This window comes from Telopea speciosissima, chromosome 4 (genome assembly GCF_018873765.1).
Source record: "Telopea speciosissima isolate NSW1024214 ecotype Mountain lineage chromosome 4, Tspe_v1, whole genome shotgun sequence".
Taxonomy (NCBI): Eukaryota; Viridiplantae; Streptophyta; class Magnoliopsida; order Proteales; family Proteaceae; genus Telopea; species Telopea speciosissima.
Window position 1 is genome coordinate 63,014,617 of NC_057919.1, and position 17,747 is coordinate 63,032,363.

The window sequence follows — 17,747 nt, forward strand, 5'->3', positions numbered from 1 at the left end:
GTCTGAATTGGTCCAGCAATTTCTTATAGCAGCAGATCAGTTTCCATCCCCTGATGATGCTATATTCCAGTGGGTTTCCTTGATTTGGCATATTTGGAAGTGTTGTTTTTCTTCATACTAACACCTCACCTTCCAATGTTATCTAGGGTGCTCAATAGTTTGCTCTGGAGGGCGGGTTGTGTTTGAATATGAATCAGTATAAGTATCATGCTGACCCCCCTCCCCTTCTTGCTGCTCCCCCTCCTATATCAGATTTGCATTACTTTGTGTACTCTGATGGCGCCTGGAAATCTAATTCATTGTGTGGTGGCAGAGGTGTCTCTATCCGCGGGCTTCGTGGGGGAGTTTGTGGCTGCTAAGTGCAGATTAGGTCGTAGTTTATTTGCTTCATCAATGGAGGCTGAGGCACTTTGGGATGGCTTGCTGCTGGCTAGGAGTCTGTCCCTGCAGCACCTCTGTTGCTTTTTTGACTCTCTAGGTCTTGTAATGTGCCTTAATAATTCTGCTAAGGCCCTTGATTGGGCGCCTGATGTATTAGTTCAAAACATTTTGTCTTTATGTAATGAGTTTACTAGTATAACATTTAGGTTTGTACCCCGTTCCAGTAACGATGAAGCTCACATCCTTGCTAGGGGGGCTTCTTTGATTGGTTTGTCTAAAGTTTGGTGGATCGATCCGTCGTTTTTTCTTGTAAACCCTGCCATTTTAAGTTACAGGAAAAACTATTATAGATTCTTCAAATAAATCGCTTGGTTGAGGCGTTTCTCCACCTTCTTTGCCCCAAAAAAAAAAGGGACCTACCTTTCAAAGGTCCAGATGTTCTAAAAGATTTATCCCGTATCAAAACTAAAGGGATATTGACGGCCCAGATGCTACAGTTTGTCAAGTTAGGCTGGATAATTAAGAACGTTTTGAGTTGTCACCATTTAACGGCCAACGAGTAACTTTATATATAAACTAGTAAATTCTCTCTCTCTTTCTCTCTCGCTTGCTGTCAGAGCACCTTCCGAACCCAATAGGAACAACTCAGGTGAAAATCAGACTGCGAGGTTCACCGTTCACTTTCGTCTACAGCAGTCTCCGGTCGCCGACGTCGAAATTTGCAGAAACCTGTTCGTTCTGCAGCATTTTGCAATTCGTTTTCAATCCGTAATTTTCATTTCCGCTTTGTTTTTGTTTGATCTTTTTTTTTTTTTGGCTCGCTTGAACTTCGATTCTCTTCCTCGATTGTATTGATATCCCTGTATCAACGATAGTCCTCAAAGGACGACGATCGATTCAATAATCATGGTTCATAGTTCATCTGGCAGCAGCTGTTAACGTCTCAGACGTTAATTCCGCTTCCCCCTTCCAATCTTACAATTCCTCTAAATCCAGTCTTTCAGTTTATTAGTAGCAGCCGCCGGGAATTCATGCTTAACTTTAACTGGTATACCGGTGAGCCATATGCAGAGTAATTTTTCTTCTTCTTTTTTTCTTTTCTAAACTGTTTTTTATTCTTTTGATGAAGTATTGCGTGATTTTGGTTTTGCATGTTAAGGATTTGATCTTTAAAACCAGATAACATAATGGATTTGGTCCTGGGTTTTCCTAACTTTGGACCAACTCTGAATTCAGGTGTTTGTTGTAATGAACTTATTTTACTTGCATGGATCATGATATATTGCTTGTATTGATTCATCATTTTGATTCTACATTTTTCATCATTTTTAGGGTGATTGGCTATCTGAGGGCGTCTGGGCGGGGGCCACTCACCTTTCTAACTTTCTTCATCCATCCCTTAAGTAAGGTAACTTTGTATTACAAGGAGAAAAGAATTATGTTCTTATGCGAAGAGAGGTGCCTTTAATTTAGTAGTTTATGAACAAGTTACTCCATCTAATTTACCTCTTCCGAAGAACTTGCTTGGCTCCATTGTTTGTGACTTCGCGAGTTGTGATGTATTATTAGAAGTCCGAATGTATTTTATGCATGTATGTTGGAATGTATTTTTTGCATTATATACTTAAAGCATTTATAAATGTATTTTCTTGCAACGGTACCCCTTCTGTCCATTTTTTGGGGCGCCCCTGCCATGCATCAGTTAGTCCATGAAAAATCATTTTAAAGGTGTGTACGGTTCTCTGTGTCTGATCTGAAAGCCTAGAAATAGGTTTTCTGAATTGTGTGTTTCCATTTATGAAGTTGAAACCAAGATAGTGGAGAATGAGGGAGTAGTTTTTTGTTTTTTTCCCTTTTGCGGCCAGCCTATTGTGTATTCAATTTGGGATGCTATAAAATCTTTTCCTTCTTCTCAAAGTCTAGTACTTATGTGCCTGCATTGTTTCCTCTCTCTCTGGAAAGAGGGTATATTGAAAGGGAGAAACCTCAATCAGCCCCGCTCTTCCATATTATATAGGAGTCTGCAAAAACAGCGAAAAAAGGAGCTGGTGATTTAGTTAGTCAAAGGCCATTTATCTCTACAATCAACATGAGTAATTTCCTCAAACTACTTCCTGATGGAGACCACTATAAATTTTGGATCCTTAGTCCTGTTGTCAATTATACAGGCTGGTTCAGTGCATCCTTCAGGAGTTCCCTGATTTTCCTCCAACCATAATAAACAACAACTGAGGACGAAGGATGCAACATTTTTTTTCCATAAGACATTGGATGCAAAGCGGCCAATTTATCAAATTTCCTATATGACATTGTCCAATCCCACCCAAACCTGCATGTTGTACTATTCCACTTTGAAAAATAAAGGGCAATAGTTTAGAATTTGGCAGACTGATTGGTCACTCCTCAGAAAACGAAGACAACCTTGTCTCAAGTGATCTATGGATAAGGTTCGGTCCAAGTGCCACAGTCATAAGAAGCTGAATTTAACGACATTGAATTAGTGATACTTAAGTAACTGGAGAAGTCTGTGATGGCTCCTCCATCCCCCTCCCTACCAAAAAAAAAAGTCTGAATAATATCCTAATATATAGAACCTCTTTTGAGAAGTTTTTATTTCTGTTTTGTTGGAGCACGTTATGTCACACCTGAATAAAATTTTCTTTTTTTGAAAGCTTTACAGTTTTTCTGGCCAAACCTTCTAAACCTTTCCAACCAAATGGAAAAATGAATAACACCTGAATGTATTCTACATTGTTTCCCCCCCCCTTAACTTACTAATTATTGCCAAGCTCAGCTCCAAGTTATTTGGTTTAGCCAATGCCTTGGACCGACTCAATGGTAAGATTAGTTTCTATATATATATATGGAGAGAGAGAGAGAGAGAGAGAGAGAGAGAGAGAGATTTTGAATCAGTAATTTTTGAAGAACCAGCTGTTTTCTTTACACTGGCTTTGAACAGATTTTTGGTACTAAACTTGTAATTAAAGCCAAAATCCTGCTAGCATAACACCTGTCTTTTAGATAAATGGAAGATGTTTCCCAAATATTTTTTAAAAATGAACTTTTCTAAGATAAATACAACTGTTATAATTGTTCCTAGAACAAGGATTCTTAAGGTGTCTCTTGAATTAGATGACTTTCTAATTGTCAAAGTCCTCCATGGGCTCATTTCTCCAACATTAATGGCAGCAGCAGTATATATATATATATATACCAGCATAGGAGAAAGAGATGGAGGACTGGGGATGGTTCTGGTGAAGATGACTTTATTGCCAAGGTGATATGCCTTTTTAGAAATCTAAAGGTTTCAAATTTACCGTTTGAGGAACGAAAATGATCCACAGATTTGAAATCATTGTATGCTCGATGCTTTTATTTCAAATGACATGATTCATATTTCATCTAGAGAATAGAGTATTCATCACAGCTCCACATGAAGATGTGTGGCACTACTCAAAGCACGCATATGGTCTCAATACACAGTCTGTTTTCCCAAACAGTTCCCTGAGGTATGCTTCATTTGGAACAAGATGTTCGTTGAAGAACTCAAGTGGTGAACATTCCCAAGGAGATGGAAATATCTCCGGGATCGAGAAGTTGCAAGCAATCAATGACTGTAGCAGAAAGCCCTCCCCCCATGCGCGCTCTTCCCAAAAGAAGCTGAGTGAAACCCTTTAGTAGGAGCCCCCCAAACTGAGAAAATGCAACTTGGTGATTGTAAACCTCTAGTGGGCATAGGAAATTGAAACCTCTCAAAACATCGCTCATACCCTGAAGGTCCTAGATTGTCAAGTAAACAAGTGAACGATCATCAAAATTTGAACTTGTTAGCACTCACTGAAGTTGGAGAAAGTAGAGGATGGATGCCCCAATTGGGAAGAGGACCACTGTACAGTTTGCTACTTTCTGAAAGTGTTGTTAAATGGGACCTCCTAAAATCTAGATTTATATGCCAATGATCCACCATCACACGAATCATGCCAATCTCCTCCGGGTTGGAGTTCAGCTTATCCTCAACTAAGTGAGTGTCCTCTCTTCAGTCTCTGTAGATGGTCCGGAGAATCCAAACTAGTACAGTCACCAAATGTTGGCTTAAATCAAAGAAAAGTATATTCCTCCAAAAATCTTTTTAGAATAAATCTAAAAATAATTTTCAACTTCCTCCTAATCATAGAGGCTACTTATCGCAAGGCTATAAACATCCAATAAAACTCATTTATATCCCATTTAGAAATTCAGTCTAAAGTTACAAAGTCTACAAATGTTTTATCAACAATTACATCAACTATACTTTCAACCGAGGGTGGACCTTGGTGCAACGGTAAGGTTGCTCCATTGTGACCAAGTGGTCACAGGTTTGAGTCTCTAGAAACAGCCTCTCCGTGACAGGGGGGTAAAGCTGCGTACATTATGACCCTCCCCAGACCCCGCAGTGGCGGGAGCCTCGTGCACTGGGTACACCCTTTTTTTTTTTGTACTTCCAACCAAACACCCCAATTTGAAAGGTTGGTATTTTGGAATGGCTGGACTCTTGGAGAAATGGACAATCCTGGTTGGTTCAACAAAACTAGTATCTGGGCTTCGTGTTTTAGAAGTCTTAGAGCCCTTCCGTTGTTTGGTGTGAGAAGCTAGAATTTTATCCCTTTACTCGTTGTCTTTCTATCGAAGGATAATTGAAGAAGTTTATAAATTCCTTTGCTTGTAAAAGTTAAAAATTTTCTTTCACTTGTCAACTGGAGAACGAGAAACATCAGAATCAATTCGTAATTTTACGTAAATAGTAGGAGAGACTGGTTTCACTCGAGTGCATAAAACTCTTCCTACTGTGTAAACTAGAGTTGTTAATGCTGATTTTCTATTAACAACTCAAACTAACTTGAAATTATTGGATTGCTGATTTAATAGCATGAATCAAGACTCAAAGAGTTTGAAGACAGTCTCAAAGATAGTGCAGTTACATTTCTATGCAAGGTTTACTATCTCCCACAACCAATAGTTAGGACTTGCCCATTATTACGTGATGATCACATTTTCAAAGTTTTGCAAACTTCTTTAATCAAATGGGTTATATCTCTTACTGAAAAGAAAAAGGATACTATGACTTAGCTCCCCAAAATGACACAAGTCGAACATACATGACATGTTCTATTTGTTGATATCACTGGGCCTTCCCACTGATATGCAGTCAAACCTGGAGAAGTCTACCTTCAGTCAGTTTGTTCTTGTACAAAACCCAGCTTGGCAAATTTCTGATATTAATATACGATTAATAAAAAAATGATTGGCTCACCTGCAGTTGATTCACCTATCAATTTTATGAGCAGAAATAGGGGTATTACACTTATCCACTCACATCTATTTACAACAATACCCCTGGATACCACTATTTGATTTGATTAGTCGAGCTAGCTAGCTCACCTGAGGGTGGTGTAATTACTGCTCTAATAAATGATAGGTTAATTTAGGTTACAATTTATACTTAGCTTTATTGGTAAGACTTAAGAGTTGTGTTGTATAATGTTTTTGAATTCAAATCTTAACAAAAAGCATTTTTAGCATTAGTTATTCTTGATGTTTTTAGTGTGTGTGAATTAATTAAGTATAGAATATAATGTTTGGTACAAACTGGGTGTGACATGGAGCTGAAAGATGACTTGACCAAAATCAAGTTTGGAGTCCATTTCAGACCAATAGCCACAAACCAGTTTTTATCCGACAAAGATCCAGGCTAGTCCAAATTTTTTTGCCACCTCTAAGTTAACAGTATATGAAAGTATGATTCTATGAATGATCAGTGAGGTATATAAGTCCCAATGCACCCTCAACTTTTCCCCACAGACAAAACTGATTTACAAGATAAATAAAATTTTCAATGTTTGTCTCTTTTTGTCGTCAATAAATTGTGTTGGTTTGGTGATCATTGCGTGCATGAAACCAGTTCGTCTGCCACTTCCAGTAAGTCATTCCTTGTATTTTTACTGTGTGTCAGTGACGACAGTGGTTCTGGTGGCACTGGTGCTGAGGGGAGAATCTTCCTGTCTGTCTCTATATTTGCATCCCGTACTAAGCAACACTGAGTGAATGATTAGCACTTACAATATCTGTAATTTATATTTTGTTTAATTGCTATGAGTAAACAGGATCAGATACAGTTCACTGGGCTCAATCAACTCCAGAGAAACAGAACAGATGGATTCCGCTGTTTGTGATGAAAGTATGGATTATGAGGCTGAGGTAAAAGGAAATGGTCTACATCTCAGGCCAGTTTCCGCAGGAGAATCAGGTGAAGGGCTTCCATACGCTCCTATAGATTGGCCTAACCCTGGTGATAACTGGACTTGGAAGGTAGGAAAAAGGAAATCAGTTCGTGGCTTCTGGGGTGATAGGTACTTGTATCTTCCAATCAGGCTTCAGACGTCCTTGCGTAAGAGACGATGTTTCGCGAGCAAGCATTCAGTTGAACAATATATCCGGATGGAATTCCCTGATAAGGATGTCAATGCTTTCTTTTCCTCTTTTAGCTGGAAGATCCCTGCAGAAAAGTATCAAGCAAAAGGTCTGAATGTAGTAGTGATGTGCTTTTTGTCTCCATCTATTTTTATGCAAGTATTTTCCTGGAGAGTAAGCTGTTAGGAACAGCTAGATTTACGTTGTTGCTTCTATAATTGCAAGGATTTATACTATATCCTCCTAAAACATGTAATTAGTAAGATTTTAATTAATATTTGCGTCTAAAAAGTTATCTTGTCCATAGAAGTGACAGGGTTCATCAAGCTGTTGGAATATTATTATTATTTTTTTTTTTTTGGGGGGGGGGGGGGGGGAGCTCTTAAGTACAAACAAATTTTAAGTTGTCATCTTGTAATAATTTTTCATCATTATTGTTAGCATCTATAGCAATAATCAAGTGATTTTCCTTATCCAAATAAGGAAGTGATCTCTAGTTTGCGGCATTAAATTAGACCACATGGCAATTTTATTTGCCATATCTTCTTGTTATTTTTCACATGGCAGCTAGAGGCCACATTATGAATGACCAAGTCGTGCTTGGAAAATTTATGGGTACTTGCTCTAGTGACTTTAGCGAGTGCTTATTGCATGTGATTACATGTGGACCTCCAATAAGCATTTGAAGTTCCAATATATAAATTTTACAAAGCACATCAAAACCTACACTAACTAGGTTTTCACTCACATAAATTTCTAATAATGATGCTTCAAAATACAACTGAGTTATCTACGAGTTTAATCTATAAGCATTTAAATATCTCCATTCATAGCTCTATGCCTCTACTTTCTTCATTTAGTTTTTTGGGTTGCTCCCTTTCAGTTTTATTATTGATATTTGTCCCCTTGGAAGTCATTCTGTGATCTTTTTGATTTATTTATTGTCTAGATCATGCACATCTATACCGTCTCTTTTTCCATCTGTTTTCACTTTGTCATACATGATTTGTTTTTCTTTTACTTCTTGGGTGTCTGTCCATGTACTTACATGGAGCTAGTTTGCTTAGCGAACACTTCTGGAGGTTATGTGTGTTTTATTCTGTAGGGAGTTAATGTATGAGGCAGGACATCTCATTTGTATTGTCATTGTAGGTCAGATGACTAAAGTTTCAAGTGTTGCATGTTATTATTGGTCATAGGATTAATACTCCACATCCATGTCTTGTGTGCATATTTGGGCATTGATTGGGATTCCTTTTGAGTTAACACTTTTGAAGAAAGGTCACTAGTATTGCCCACACTGTCAAACTTTTCCAATCTGACCTTGTCTTGATGGTTCTAATGTTTCCCCTATGGATGGCCCTACTTGGATTGATTAGATAATGATAGTCCTTAGATAAGATTTAGATCAGTTGATCAGTGATTTTTGCTTCTTTTTTTTTCTGTCTGAGAATCATATAGAATCCAAGATATGGCTTGCGTGATCTAATTCCTAAATGTTACCTATTTAGAGAACATTTGGCTTATTCTTGTATGCATTTAAATCATGGGTTATTTACTATGGAAGATTGATTTTGAAGAAAGCAAATCTTCGTATCTCTAGTTAACTAGTTTTACAAATAGTTTTGCCACATTTTGCAATTCCTTTTGCCAGAAAATCCCATAGATGGATCATTTGATTTGAGGACCTATGAGCAATTTTGATGCAGAATTAAAGACTTTACCAGTGTAGGAAGTCCAAGAAGAACCAGGCCTAATGTGGTCCAGTTTTATCTTAAACAGGCTTAATGTGTTAAGTTGCTTTGTTTTCTTTTAATTGAAATAAGTTAAGTTTCAATTGAACTGGTGGCCCAATGGTCCAGTTTTAGTTGTCATTTTCTTTAAGAATCAAGGCCTCGATTGGTAGTGAATCCAATCAACTCCTTGCGGTGAGAAACCCAGGTGTTATTCTCTTATCTCTTTGATCTCCTCTAGAAGAATATCAAATCTGTTTCTGTTCTAGTCTGTAGTTGAGATTCTGTTTTCTGTTCCTGCGATAGAGCAATCCTAGTTACATAATGTTTGCTGGAAATCAAGGTATTATCGATATTAATGTAAGTCTCGGTATTAGCGCCTGGTGCTAATACCGAGATGGGTGAGAAGGGTAGTTTAGTCATATTTTGTTAGTTATTTTTATTTACTTTTCCTGTTTTGCCCTTAGTGATAATATATATTGAAGTTTAGTGGGAGATCACACACAAGGTGTGACTCCCAAGTTGCACATCATCTCCCTCTGTCTCCCTCTCTCGGTTTCCTCTATTTTCTCTTTCTTTTTTCTCATATTGTTTTACGTGGTATCAGAGCTATAGGCACTGTTACAGCTCTCCTTGGTTGTCTTCTTCTCTTTTCTTAAGCTTACTATTGGAATTGAAGTGTTCGTGCAAAGTTGAAGTTTTGCGGTTTCTCCTATTTTTTGTTTGAAGGGGTGCAGCATCCTATGCTGTGTTTTGGGACTGTGTAGAGACTAATCCATGTTCTAAATTAAGAACTAGGTCTCTCTTTGTGTTTGTGGGTGATTGATGGAGTGAAGATTGCATTGGAAGCTAAAGAACAAAAATTGGCAGCACTTGTCAGGGTTTTGAGATCGATTTTTCCCAGGGTGAGAAATCAACTTTTTTGATTGTTTTTTTGGACTCTCTCTTTTATTGGATGGAGTTTTTGGAGTGTGCTGGCCTTTTTGGAAGCTACTGTGGCAGCAGAGCACCTACTTTTGAGATCGATTTTTGTCAGGGTTTTTAAGGATCGAATTTTCCAGAATTTTCACATCCTATTTTTTGCAATTTTACTCCATCGATTGGGCTGTGAATAATATCTGACAATTCAAAGACTGTGATGACTGGAGTTTTCTCTTCCTCCAATCGTATTACTGAAAATAAATTGGAGGGGATTGCCAACTTTCAACAATGGAAGAAAATTGTTACGTTGGTTCTGACCGGACGTGATCAGCTGGTCACTTGTTTAAGATTAAACCTAATGATGACCCATTATGGGATACTATTGATGCTAGAATCTTGGGACAAATGCTGAATTCTATGGAGAACCAAATTGTCGATTTGGTGACACACATTGACACTGTCAAGGAGTTGTGGGAGTATCTTTATGTTCTGTATTCTGGATAGAACAATCTTTCTCACATTCATGATCTGTCTCAAGAGTTCTATAGGGCTGATCAAAAGGGTCGTCCTTTGACCCAATACTTTGCTAATTTCAAGAGGATGTATGAGGAGCTGAATTCTCTACTTCCTATTACTTCTAATGTGGAACAAATGCAAAGTCAGCAGGAGCAGCTTGCTGTCATGGGAGTTTTGGGAGGACTTGGGAAGGAGTTTGATTCAATCCATTCCCAAATTCTTGGTGGTGACAAGGTAACCACACTGTCCAAAACATGTTCCATGGTTCAACGTGTCTCTCGTGAGAGTACTACTCCAGTTGATACATCAGCTTTAGCCTCTTTTCCACCCAACCGTGGGCCCAATAGTGGGGCTGGTAATAGTGGTAATGGTAATAGTGGTGGTGGTCGTGGACGTGGGGTTGGCACTGGTAAACCACCTATTTTGGGTACTCAGGGTGCTTCTGATAGTTCCAGTTCGGTGAAGACTTGTCACCATTGTGGTCGTTTAAGACATATCCAATGTTTTTGTTGGAAACTTCACGGCAAACCACCTCAGCAACAGTTTGCCAATTCTGCTACTACTACTGAGTTTGCTATTTCTACATCTCCATAGCCTGAGGGTAAGACCATGAAGATGTTTGATGATGAGTATCATCGTTTTAGCTAGTTTCAAAAATTTCTCAGTCATCCCAACCTCCAACTGCCACCTTTGTTTAGACAGGTAATGTCACTGCATGTCTTTCGATTGCTACTTTTCGTCCCTGGATCATTGATTCAAGGGCTTCGGATCATATAATTGGTGTCTCAGGTATATTTTCCTCCTTCCAAAAATCATCTAGTGTTACTTTAGCTGATGGTTCCTTAGCTAAAGTGACTGGTACTGGTACTGGTATTGTTCATGTTACATCTTCTTTGTCATTATCTTCAGTCCTTTATTTTCCTGACTTTCCTTTCAATCTCTTGTCTGTTAATAGGTTTACCTAAACCTATAATTGTTTAGTAACCTTTTTCTTGGACTCATGTGTGTTTCAGGATTATACGACGAAGAAGATGATTAGTAAAGGTCATGAATCGGGGGTGCTATATATACTTGAGGACACTTCATCTATGGTGTGTTCCAATTTGGCATCACCTCACCAGATTCATTGTCGTTTGCGTCATCCTTTGTTGGAGAGTTTGAAGCTCTAGATAGTCGTTTTTAGCCACTTTCTAGTTGGAATTGTGAGTCCTGTCAGTTTGGGAAACTTCACTGTGTGAGTTACCCTCCTAGAGTCAATAAACGGTTTGACCAACCTTTTTCTTTAGTTCATCCAGATGTATGGGGTCCTTGTCCTGTCGTTTCCAAGTTGGGTTTTCGTTATTTTGTTACCTTTGTTGATGACTATTCCAAGGTTACCTGGCTTTATTTAATGAAAAATCGTTCGGAGTTATTTTACATTTTTTGTGCTTTTGTGAGTGAAGTTAGTATTGAGTTTCAGACTCCTTGTGTATTTTTCGTAGTGATAAAGCTAAGGAGTATTTTTCTGCCTCCTTTGCTGAATATATGGTTCAACATGGTATTATTCATTAGTCCTCTTGTGCCAACACTCCACAACAAAATAGTGTGGCCGAGAGAAAGAATAGACATTTAATGGAAGTCACTCGGTCTCTTTTGTTTGAGATGAAAGTGCCTAAATTTTTTTGGGCAAATGCTGTTTTGACTGCGTGTTACCTTATTAACCGTATGCCTTCCTTTGTTTTACGTGTTGGTATTCCTTTTTCTTTGTTATTTCCTTTTATGCCTTTGTTTGTATTACCACCATGGGTGTTTGGTAGTGTTTACTTCATTTGTAATCATCATCCTGGTGTTTCAAAGTTGGATCCTAAAGCCCTTAAGTTTTTTTTGTTGGTTATTCCCGCACACAAAAGGGTTATCATTGTTACTTCTTTAACTTACATAAATACTTTGTTACTGCTGATGTTTCCTTCTTTGAATCCACTCCGTATGATGCTTCTTCTTTTACTGTGTCAGAGTTGGATGATGATCTTCCCGTTTATGTTGTTCAGTCTCTTGTTAACCCTGTTCCACAAGCTGCCTCATCACCGGCACCTGCTCTTACTGTGTTCCAACGTCACCAATGGAAAGTATGGGCTCCCCCCGTTTCGGCTGCTTTTACTCCATCTACTTCTTCCCCAGCTGATCCTGCAATAGGTACTACTTCTTCTGATCTTGATGTTCCTATTTCTCTTCGTAAGGGTGTTCAGAGTTGTATCCAACACCTCATTTCTAACTTTGTGTCCTATGCTGGTTTGTCTTCCACCTTTCATTCCTGTTTACATACCATTGAAAATCATCATGTTCCTAAGTCTGTCGTAGAGGCATTATCTAATCCTCAGGTAAATCTGCTATTGGTTGTCGTTGGGTGTACGTGGTGAAAGTGAACCCTGATAGATCCTTGGCCCGTTTGAAGGCACGTCATGTGGCGAAGGGCTATGCCCAAGTATATGGTGTGGATCACTTAGATACTTTTTCTCCTATGGTAAAACTTACTTCTGTTCGCATTTTGATTTCCCTTGCTGCTACTTATCATTGGCCTTTGTATCAGTTAGATGTTAAGAATTTGCATGAAGAGGTTTTTATGGAACAACCTCCTGGGTTTGTTACTCAGAGGGAATCTGGTCTGGTTTGTAAGCTCAAGAAGTCATTGTATGGGCTGAAACAGTCCCCACAGGCTTGGTTTGGCCGGTTCACTGAAGTTGTGTTAGAATTTGGACTGACACGGTGTGGTAGTGATCATTCAGCATTTTTTCGCTGTTCTGATGCAGGGAAAATATTCCTTGTTTATTTAGATGATTAGTTATTACAGGAGATGATGTTTCCGGTATTGAGAACTTGAAGGTACATTTGCAGCAGAAATTTCAGATTAAGGACCTGGGAAAGTTGAAGTATTTCTTAGGTGTAGAAGTGGCTCAGTCGAAGAAAGGGTTTTCGCTTTCACAGCAAAAGTATGTTTTTGATCTTCTTTCAGAGACAGGGATGTTGGGTTCTAAACCTCTAGATATTCCCATGGATCCTAATTTAAAGCTTATGGCTAATGATGGTGATGTTTTAGGTGATCCTGAGAAGTATCGGAGGCTAGTTGGGAAATTAAATTATTTAACAGTGACTCGGTCTGACATTGCCTTTCCTGTTAGTGTGGTGAGTCAATTCTTATCTGCTCCTCAGACATCTCACTGGGAGACAGTTGTGCGTATCTTGCGTTACCTCAAAAGGCTCCTGGACGTGGTTTCCTCTATAGTGACCATGGCCATAGGCGGATAGAAGGTTTTTCGGATGCTGATTGGGCAGGATTTCTAGTTGGCAGGAGGTCGACTACAGGTTATTGTATATTTTTTGGAGGGAACCTGGTGGGTGATACCTGCTGTCCATATTGCTCCAAATCATGTGTTTCATTAAAGAACGAAACATATTGAGGTTGATTGTCATTTTGTTCGAGAAAAGCTTCAATAAGGGCTGATTTCTCCTTGTCATGTTCGTACAAGAGAGCAACTTGCTGATGTATTTACGAAGTCTTTGGGGAGCGCAAGAGTGGATTATATTTGTTACAAGCTGGGCATAATTAACATCTATGCTCCAGCTTGAGGGGGATTGTTATCGATATTAATGTGTGTATCGGTATTAGCGCCTGGTGCTAATACCGAGATGGGTGAGAAGGGTAGTTTAGGCATAGTTTGTTATTTATTTTTTATTTACTTTTCCTGTTTTGCCCTTAGTGATAATATATATTGAATGTTAGTGGGAGATCACGCACAAGGTGTGACTCCCAAGTTGCACATCATCTCCCTCTCTCTCTCTTGGTTTCCTCTGTTTTCTCTTTCCTTTTCTCATATTGTTTTACACAAGGAAACAAGGGTCACCTTCTGATTTCAGAAAACTCTTAAGGTCAGTACTCTAAATTCCATTCTAATATCAAGTTCTGATTTTGCTGAGTGAACGCCGTAATCCTATTCCAAGCGGGATTCGATACTTGCTATTTTGGGAAGCTATGTAAGAAATGCGATTTGCTGATCTGTTAAGTCTATAATTTGGTTGATTTTAAGCTTTCCTAGTCCCACTAGGACGTGTATATATTATTAGATCTAACCCTTGGATCTGGCTGATATGTTCAGCAACTATTCTAAGCATACAGACAAGCACTCGACAAGGAGAATCTGTTGATCTGACTTGTTGATTTGATTTTATCTAATTTCTTTTGATTCTGAAATTTCCTACTCTGTAATCGATCCTGTCTGTTGGTACTGGTTTATATATATATATATATCAGAACCACAATAAATTTGCTCTGTTTCTTCCTGGCATTGTTGTTATGGTGCGCTTGACCCAGAATCGATAAATAGCACCAGCCCTTGATGTAGATTCCATGGGCTTCACTACAACCGCAGTGTCTAAGGGTTTGTCTAACACCCAAAATAGTGGACCAACCTAAGGGGCCATAGGGCCAACCAGCTAAGCCGAGCCAGCCTCTATCGGCTGGAAGTTTCTGGTTCTTCCAAAACCAGATCATGGGGGATATCTAGCCTAGACAACAAGTAAATCTGCAAGACCTGATTGGAACTTCTAGAAGGATTTTGTTTCCTTGCTATGTCAGTCCTTTTTTTTTTTGTTTCCTTTTTTGTTACTAGTCTAGGCCAAGCAAAATCTGATTTCTTGTAATACAAGGCTCAATTGTTCTAGAGACTTCTAATTTTATTACCTTCTATTTTGGCTCCCACACTTGAGCCACTTCACTCATAAAGCATGGAATCCCAGCCGGAAGAGAAATATGTCCTATCTGGCCCAATAAATTCTTTATATGGCATTGCACAATCAATAAATACCTGAAAGCAGTCACTTTCCCTGTTGGGGATGTTTTTCTTTAATTGGAGGATGGGGGGGGGGGGGGAAAGGGAAGAATAGAGAATCTAAACCTATTATATATAATGTTACGTGATCACCAGATCCTTTTGTCACAATTGTTAGTTTCACTGTATGCATTTAAAATTTTCTATCTTCTCCTTCTGAGGACTAGAAAAGCGGGAATCTAAGTTGATTTGGTTTTCTTCTGCCTCTTCTCTTTACCTCATCAAAGTATCAGTCATGAGAAATTATTTAATATTAAAATGTTAGATAATCCTATTTTGAACTGTAAATACAGGTGCCAGTTCTCATATGGGATCACATGAACATAGTTATTATTCTGTAATCAAATTTTTTTTTTTTTTTTTTTTTTGTGGGACTTACAGACCAGATTACTTTGGAAGTTATGCTTCCTGTGGAAGACATTGCTGTACATTCTGAGACTGAGTCACAGCCTGGGAGTATGGATTGTAAGGCTAGAAATAAGATGTGCGATCTCCAAATACTAGCGGGGACCTGTTCTCTTCCAGCCATGGATTGTAATATATGTTGCAGTGAACCTGATTTTTGTCGTGACTGTTGTTGTATACTTTGCTGTAAGACTATTGATTGGACATATGGAGGTTATAGTTTTATTAGATGCGAAGCAAAGGTGGATGATAACTATATTTGTGGGCATGTTGCACACATAGAATGTGCTCTTCGTTCATACATGGCTGGGACCGTTGGAGGAAGAATTGGATTAGATGTTGAATATTATTGCAGACGTTGTGATAGGAGGACAGATCTCATTTCACATGTTACAAGGCTTCTACAGACCTGTGAATCTCTCAATGCTTGGGAGAAGATTGTGAAGATTTTGAACCTAGGTTTGTGCATTTTACGAGGCTCACAAAGAAAAAGCGCAAAGAAGTTGCTGAATCGTATGGAGTTGGCTAGGAGAAAGGTAAAAGTTAACCCATTTTAGGACACAGTATCTGGAGTCCTCTCTTCCAAAGTTATCTTCTGATTTTTGGTTTTCTCAATCAGTCTCATGACAATCTGATATTTAAATCAGCTTAAACATGGTACTGCTCTTGAAGAAATTTGGAAAGAAGATGATACATCTGCTGTTTCCGCAGGTTAGTTTGCATATGAACTCCTTACTGGGGAAAATGGATGTTTTTATGACATAGGCTTGCTGTAACCCATCACTCTAAAATTTACTGGTTATCTTGTTATTGTTTCCCTTTTCCCTTGTCATGTCTTGTTATTGCTTTTCCTCTATTAAAAAATTGTACAAAGAAACAACAAAGTACAAGATAAATTAGATTTTGTTTTAGTTGAGGCATCAGAGCAACAACTCAAACCTCTACAAAGCTTTCCTATTCACTTTATTTTGTCAACCCGTAAACTTTTGAACATTTCAAGTCCTCTAAAACTCCTTAGCAATGCATTTTGTTAATCCATTAACATGTATCAGACTATTGAGATTTTAGCATGATGAGATGTCTCATTTTGGAAGCTACATGACCTTGTTAGGGACTGTGGAGGTCGCAGCTGATCAAGATGCACCGGATTTCACAACAGGCTCAGAGTTCCCCCTTGATCTCAATAGCATACAGAATAATTCTCAACAACCCCTGTACATAACTTCAGATCACCGGATTGCAACTTTGAAACTTGAAGATGAGATTGACGAGGTCCTCCAATCGTTGAAGAAATCTCAGGAAACAGAATATAGAATTGCTAAGGAGAGGCTTTATGCTAAAAAAAGTTTCCTTCTTAGCCTGTATGAACAGCTCGACATGGAGAGATCTGAACTGGCTAAACAATCATCAACTACTGAAGGTAACTCTGAAGCTTTACTTGCAAATGTCTTGAACAGAGTGAAACAAATAAACAGAGAGTCTGCAAGACTCAGAGAGATGGAGGAAGTAGCCAAGGGATTTGGAAGAGTTCCTAAAACTATTCTAACCGAGCACTTTGGTTTAGAAATTGAAGATTGAAAAATCTATGAGACATTCTCCAAATTCTCCATTCATGCCAAGCACTTACCATCTATATGAGTTAAACTTGCCATTCCATGGTGGTATTTTGGGGAGTAATGCCAGAAGAGACTGGATCTGCATGCGCAACGATGAGAGTTCGATCGAGTTGAACCAATGAAACTGAAAATTTAATTAAATAATTAGATTGTTTTGTACATTCTCTTTGATTTTTATTGGTTCGGATATTAGATAATTTGGAAACTATATAATTGAAAAACTGTGGTTCATGGGATTTTCATTGAATAATTAGGTTGATATATACATTCTCTTTGTTTTTTACTTGTTCGGATATTAGTTACATCTTGAAACTATATATGTGAAATATTGTGGTTCACTGGATGAAAAGTCAAAAAGAGAGAGAGGATCAGGGTTCAGCTGGATTTACTATTAGTTTTGACACCAAAAGAGCTAGTGCCAGGCCTAAAATGACCATAGGTGAGGTTGTGAGGAATGACATGCTTAGTCTGGTCTTGTGCCAAGTATGACCTCAAATAGAGCCTTTTGGAGGGTAAGGATCTACGTTATTGACACCATGTAGCTGAGATTTTCTTGGGCTATCCTCTTTCCTTAGACTTTCATTCTTCATTTTCCACTACTTACTTTTTTTATCCCATTTTTTTTTTATCTTCATTCTTCTCCATTCCTCTTACTTTGTTTTTTGAAAAGATCCATGTAGCAGTCCCCATTTAGTTGGGATAAGGCTGAGTTGTTGTAGTTGTTGTTTGCCCTGTAAAATGTGGCATTAAAGAAATCTAGGGTGTGAAAGAGACTCATTTTTTGTGCGTTAGGCTTACACTTGTAAGCAAGAGAGTCGATCCCATGACCTTCTTGTTTTAAAGAGTTGCTGGAACCATGATTCTTA

General features: G+C 38.5%; 1 protein-coding gene across 2 annotated transcripts; it reads left to right on the forward strand.

Moving 5' to 3' along the window:
• The first annotated feature begins 1,723 nt into the window (after positions 1 to 1,723).
• On the forward strand, positions 1,724 to 17,039 carry LOC122657679 (protein OBERON 2-like). Of its 2 annotated transcripts, none has more exons than XM_043852459.1 (5): positions 1,724 to 1,839; positions 6,528 to 6,937; positions 15,242 to 15,801; positions 15,913 to 15,976; positions 16,377 to 17,039. In XM_043852459.1, the coding sequence occupies exons 1-5, from the start codon at positions 1,820 to 1,822 to the stop codon at positions 16,841 to 16,843; spliced, it is 1,521 nt and encodes a 506-aa protein (XP_043708394.1). In that variant the 5' UTR covers positions 1,724 to 1,819; the 3' UTR covers positions 16,844 to 17,039. The 2 variants fall into 2 exon arrangements, with proteins under 2 accessions (XP_043708394.1, XP_043708396.1); XM_043852461.1 differs by having other exon boundaries at positions 1,775 to 1,789; positions 6,534 to 6,937.
• The last annotated feature ends 708 nt before the right edge of the window (positions 17,040 to 17,747 follow it).

Excerpts from the sequence above, each read along its gene's own strand:
- LOC122657679 (XM_043852459.1), top strand. The coding sequence starts at position 1,820 with ATGTTCTTATGCGAAGAGAG. Across the intron at positions 6,938-15,241 it reads AGAAAAGTATCAAGCAAAAG|ACCAGATTACTTTGGAAGTT; the intron begins GTCTGAATGTAG and ends TGGGACTTACAG. Across the intron at positions 15,977-16,376 it reads TACATCTGCTGTTTCCGCAG|GGACTGTGGAGGTCGCAGCT; the intron begins GTTAGTTTGCAT and ends TGACCTTGTTAG.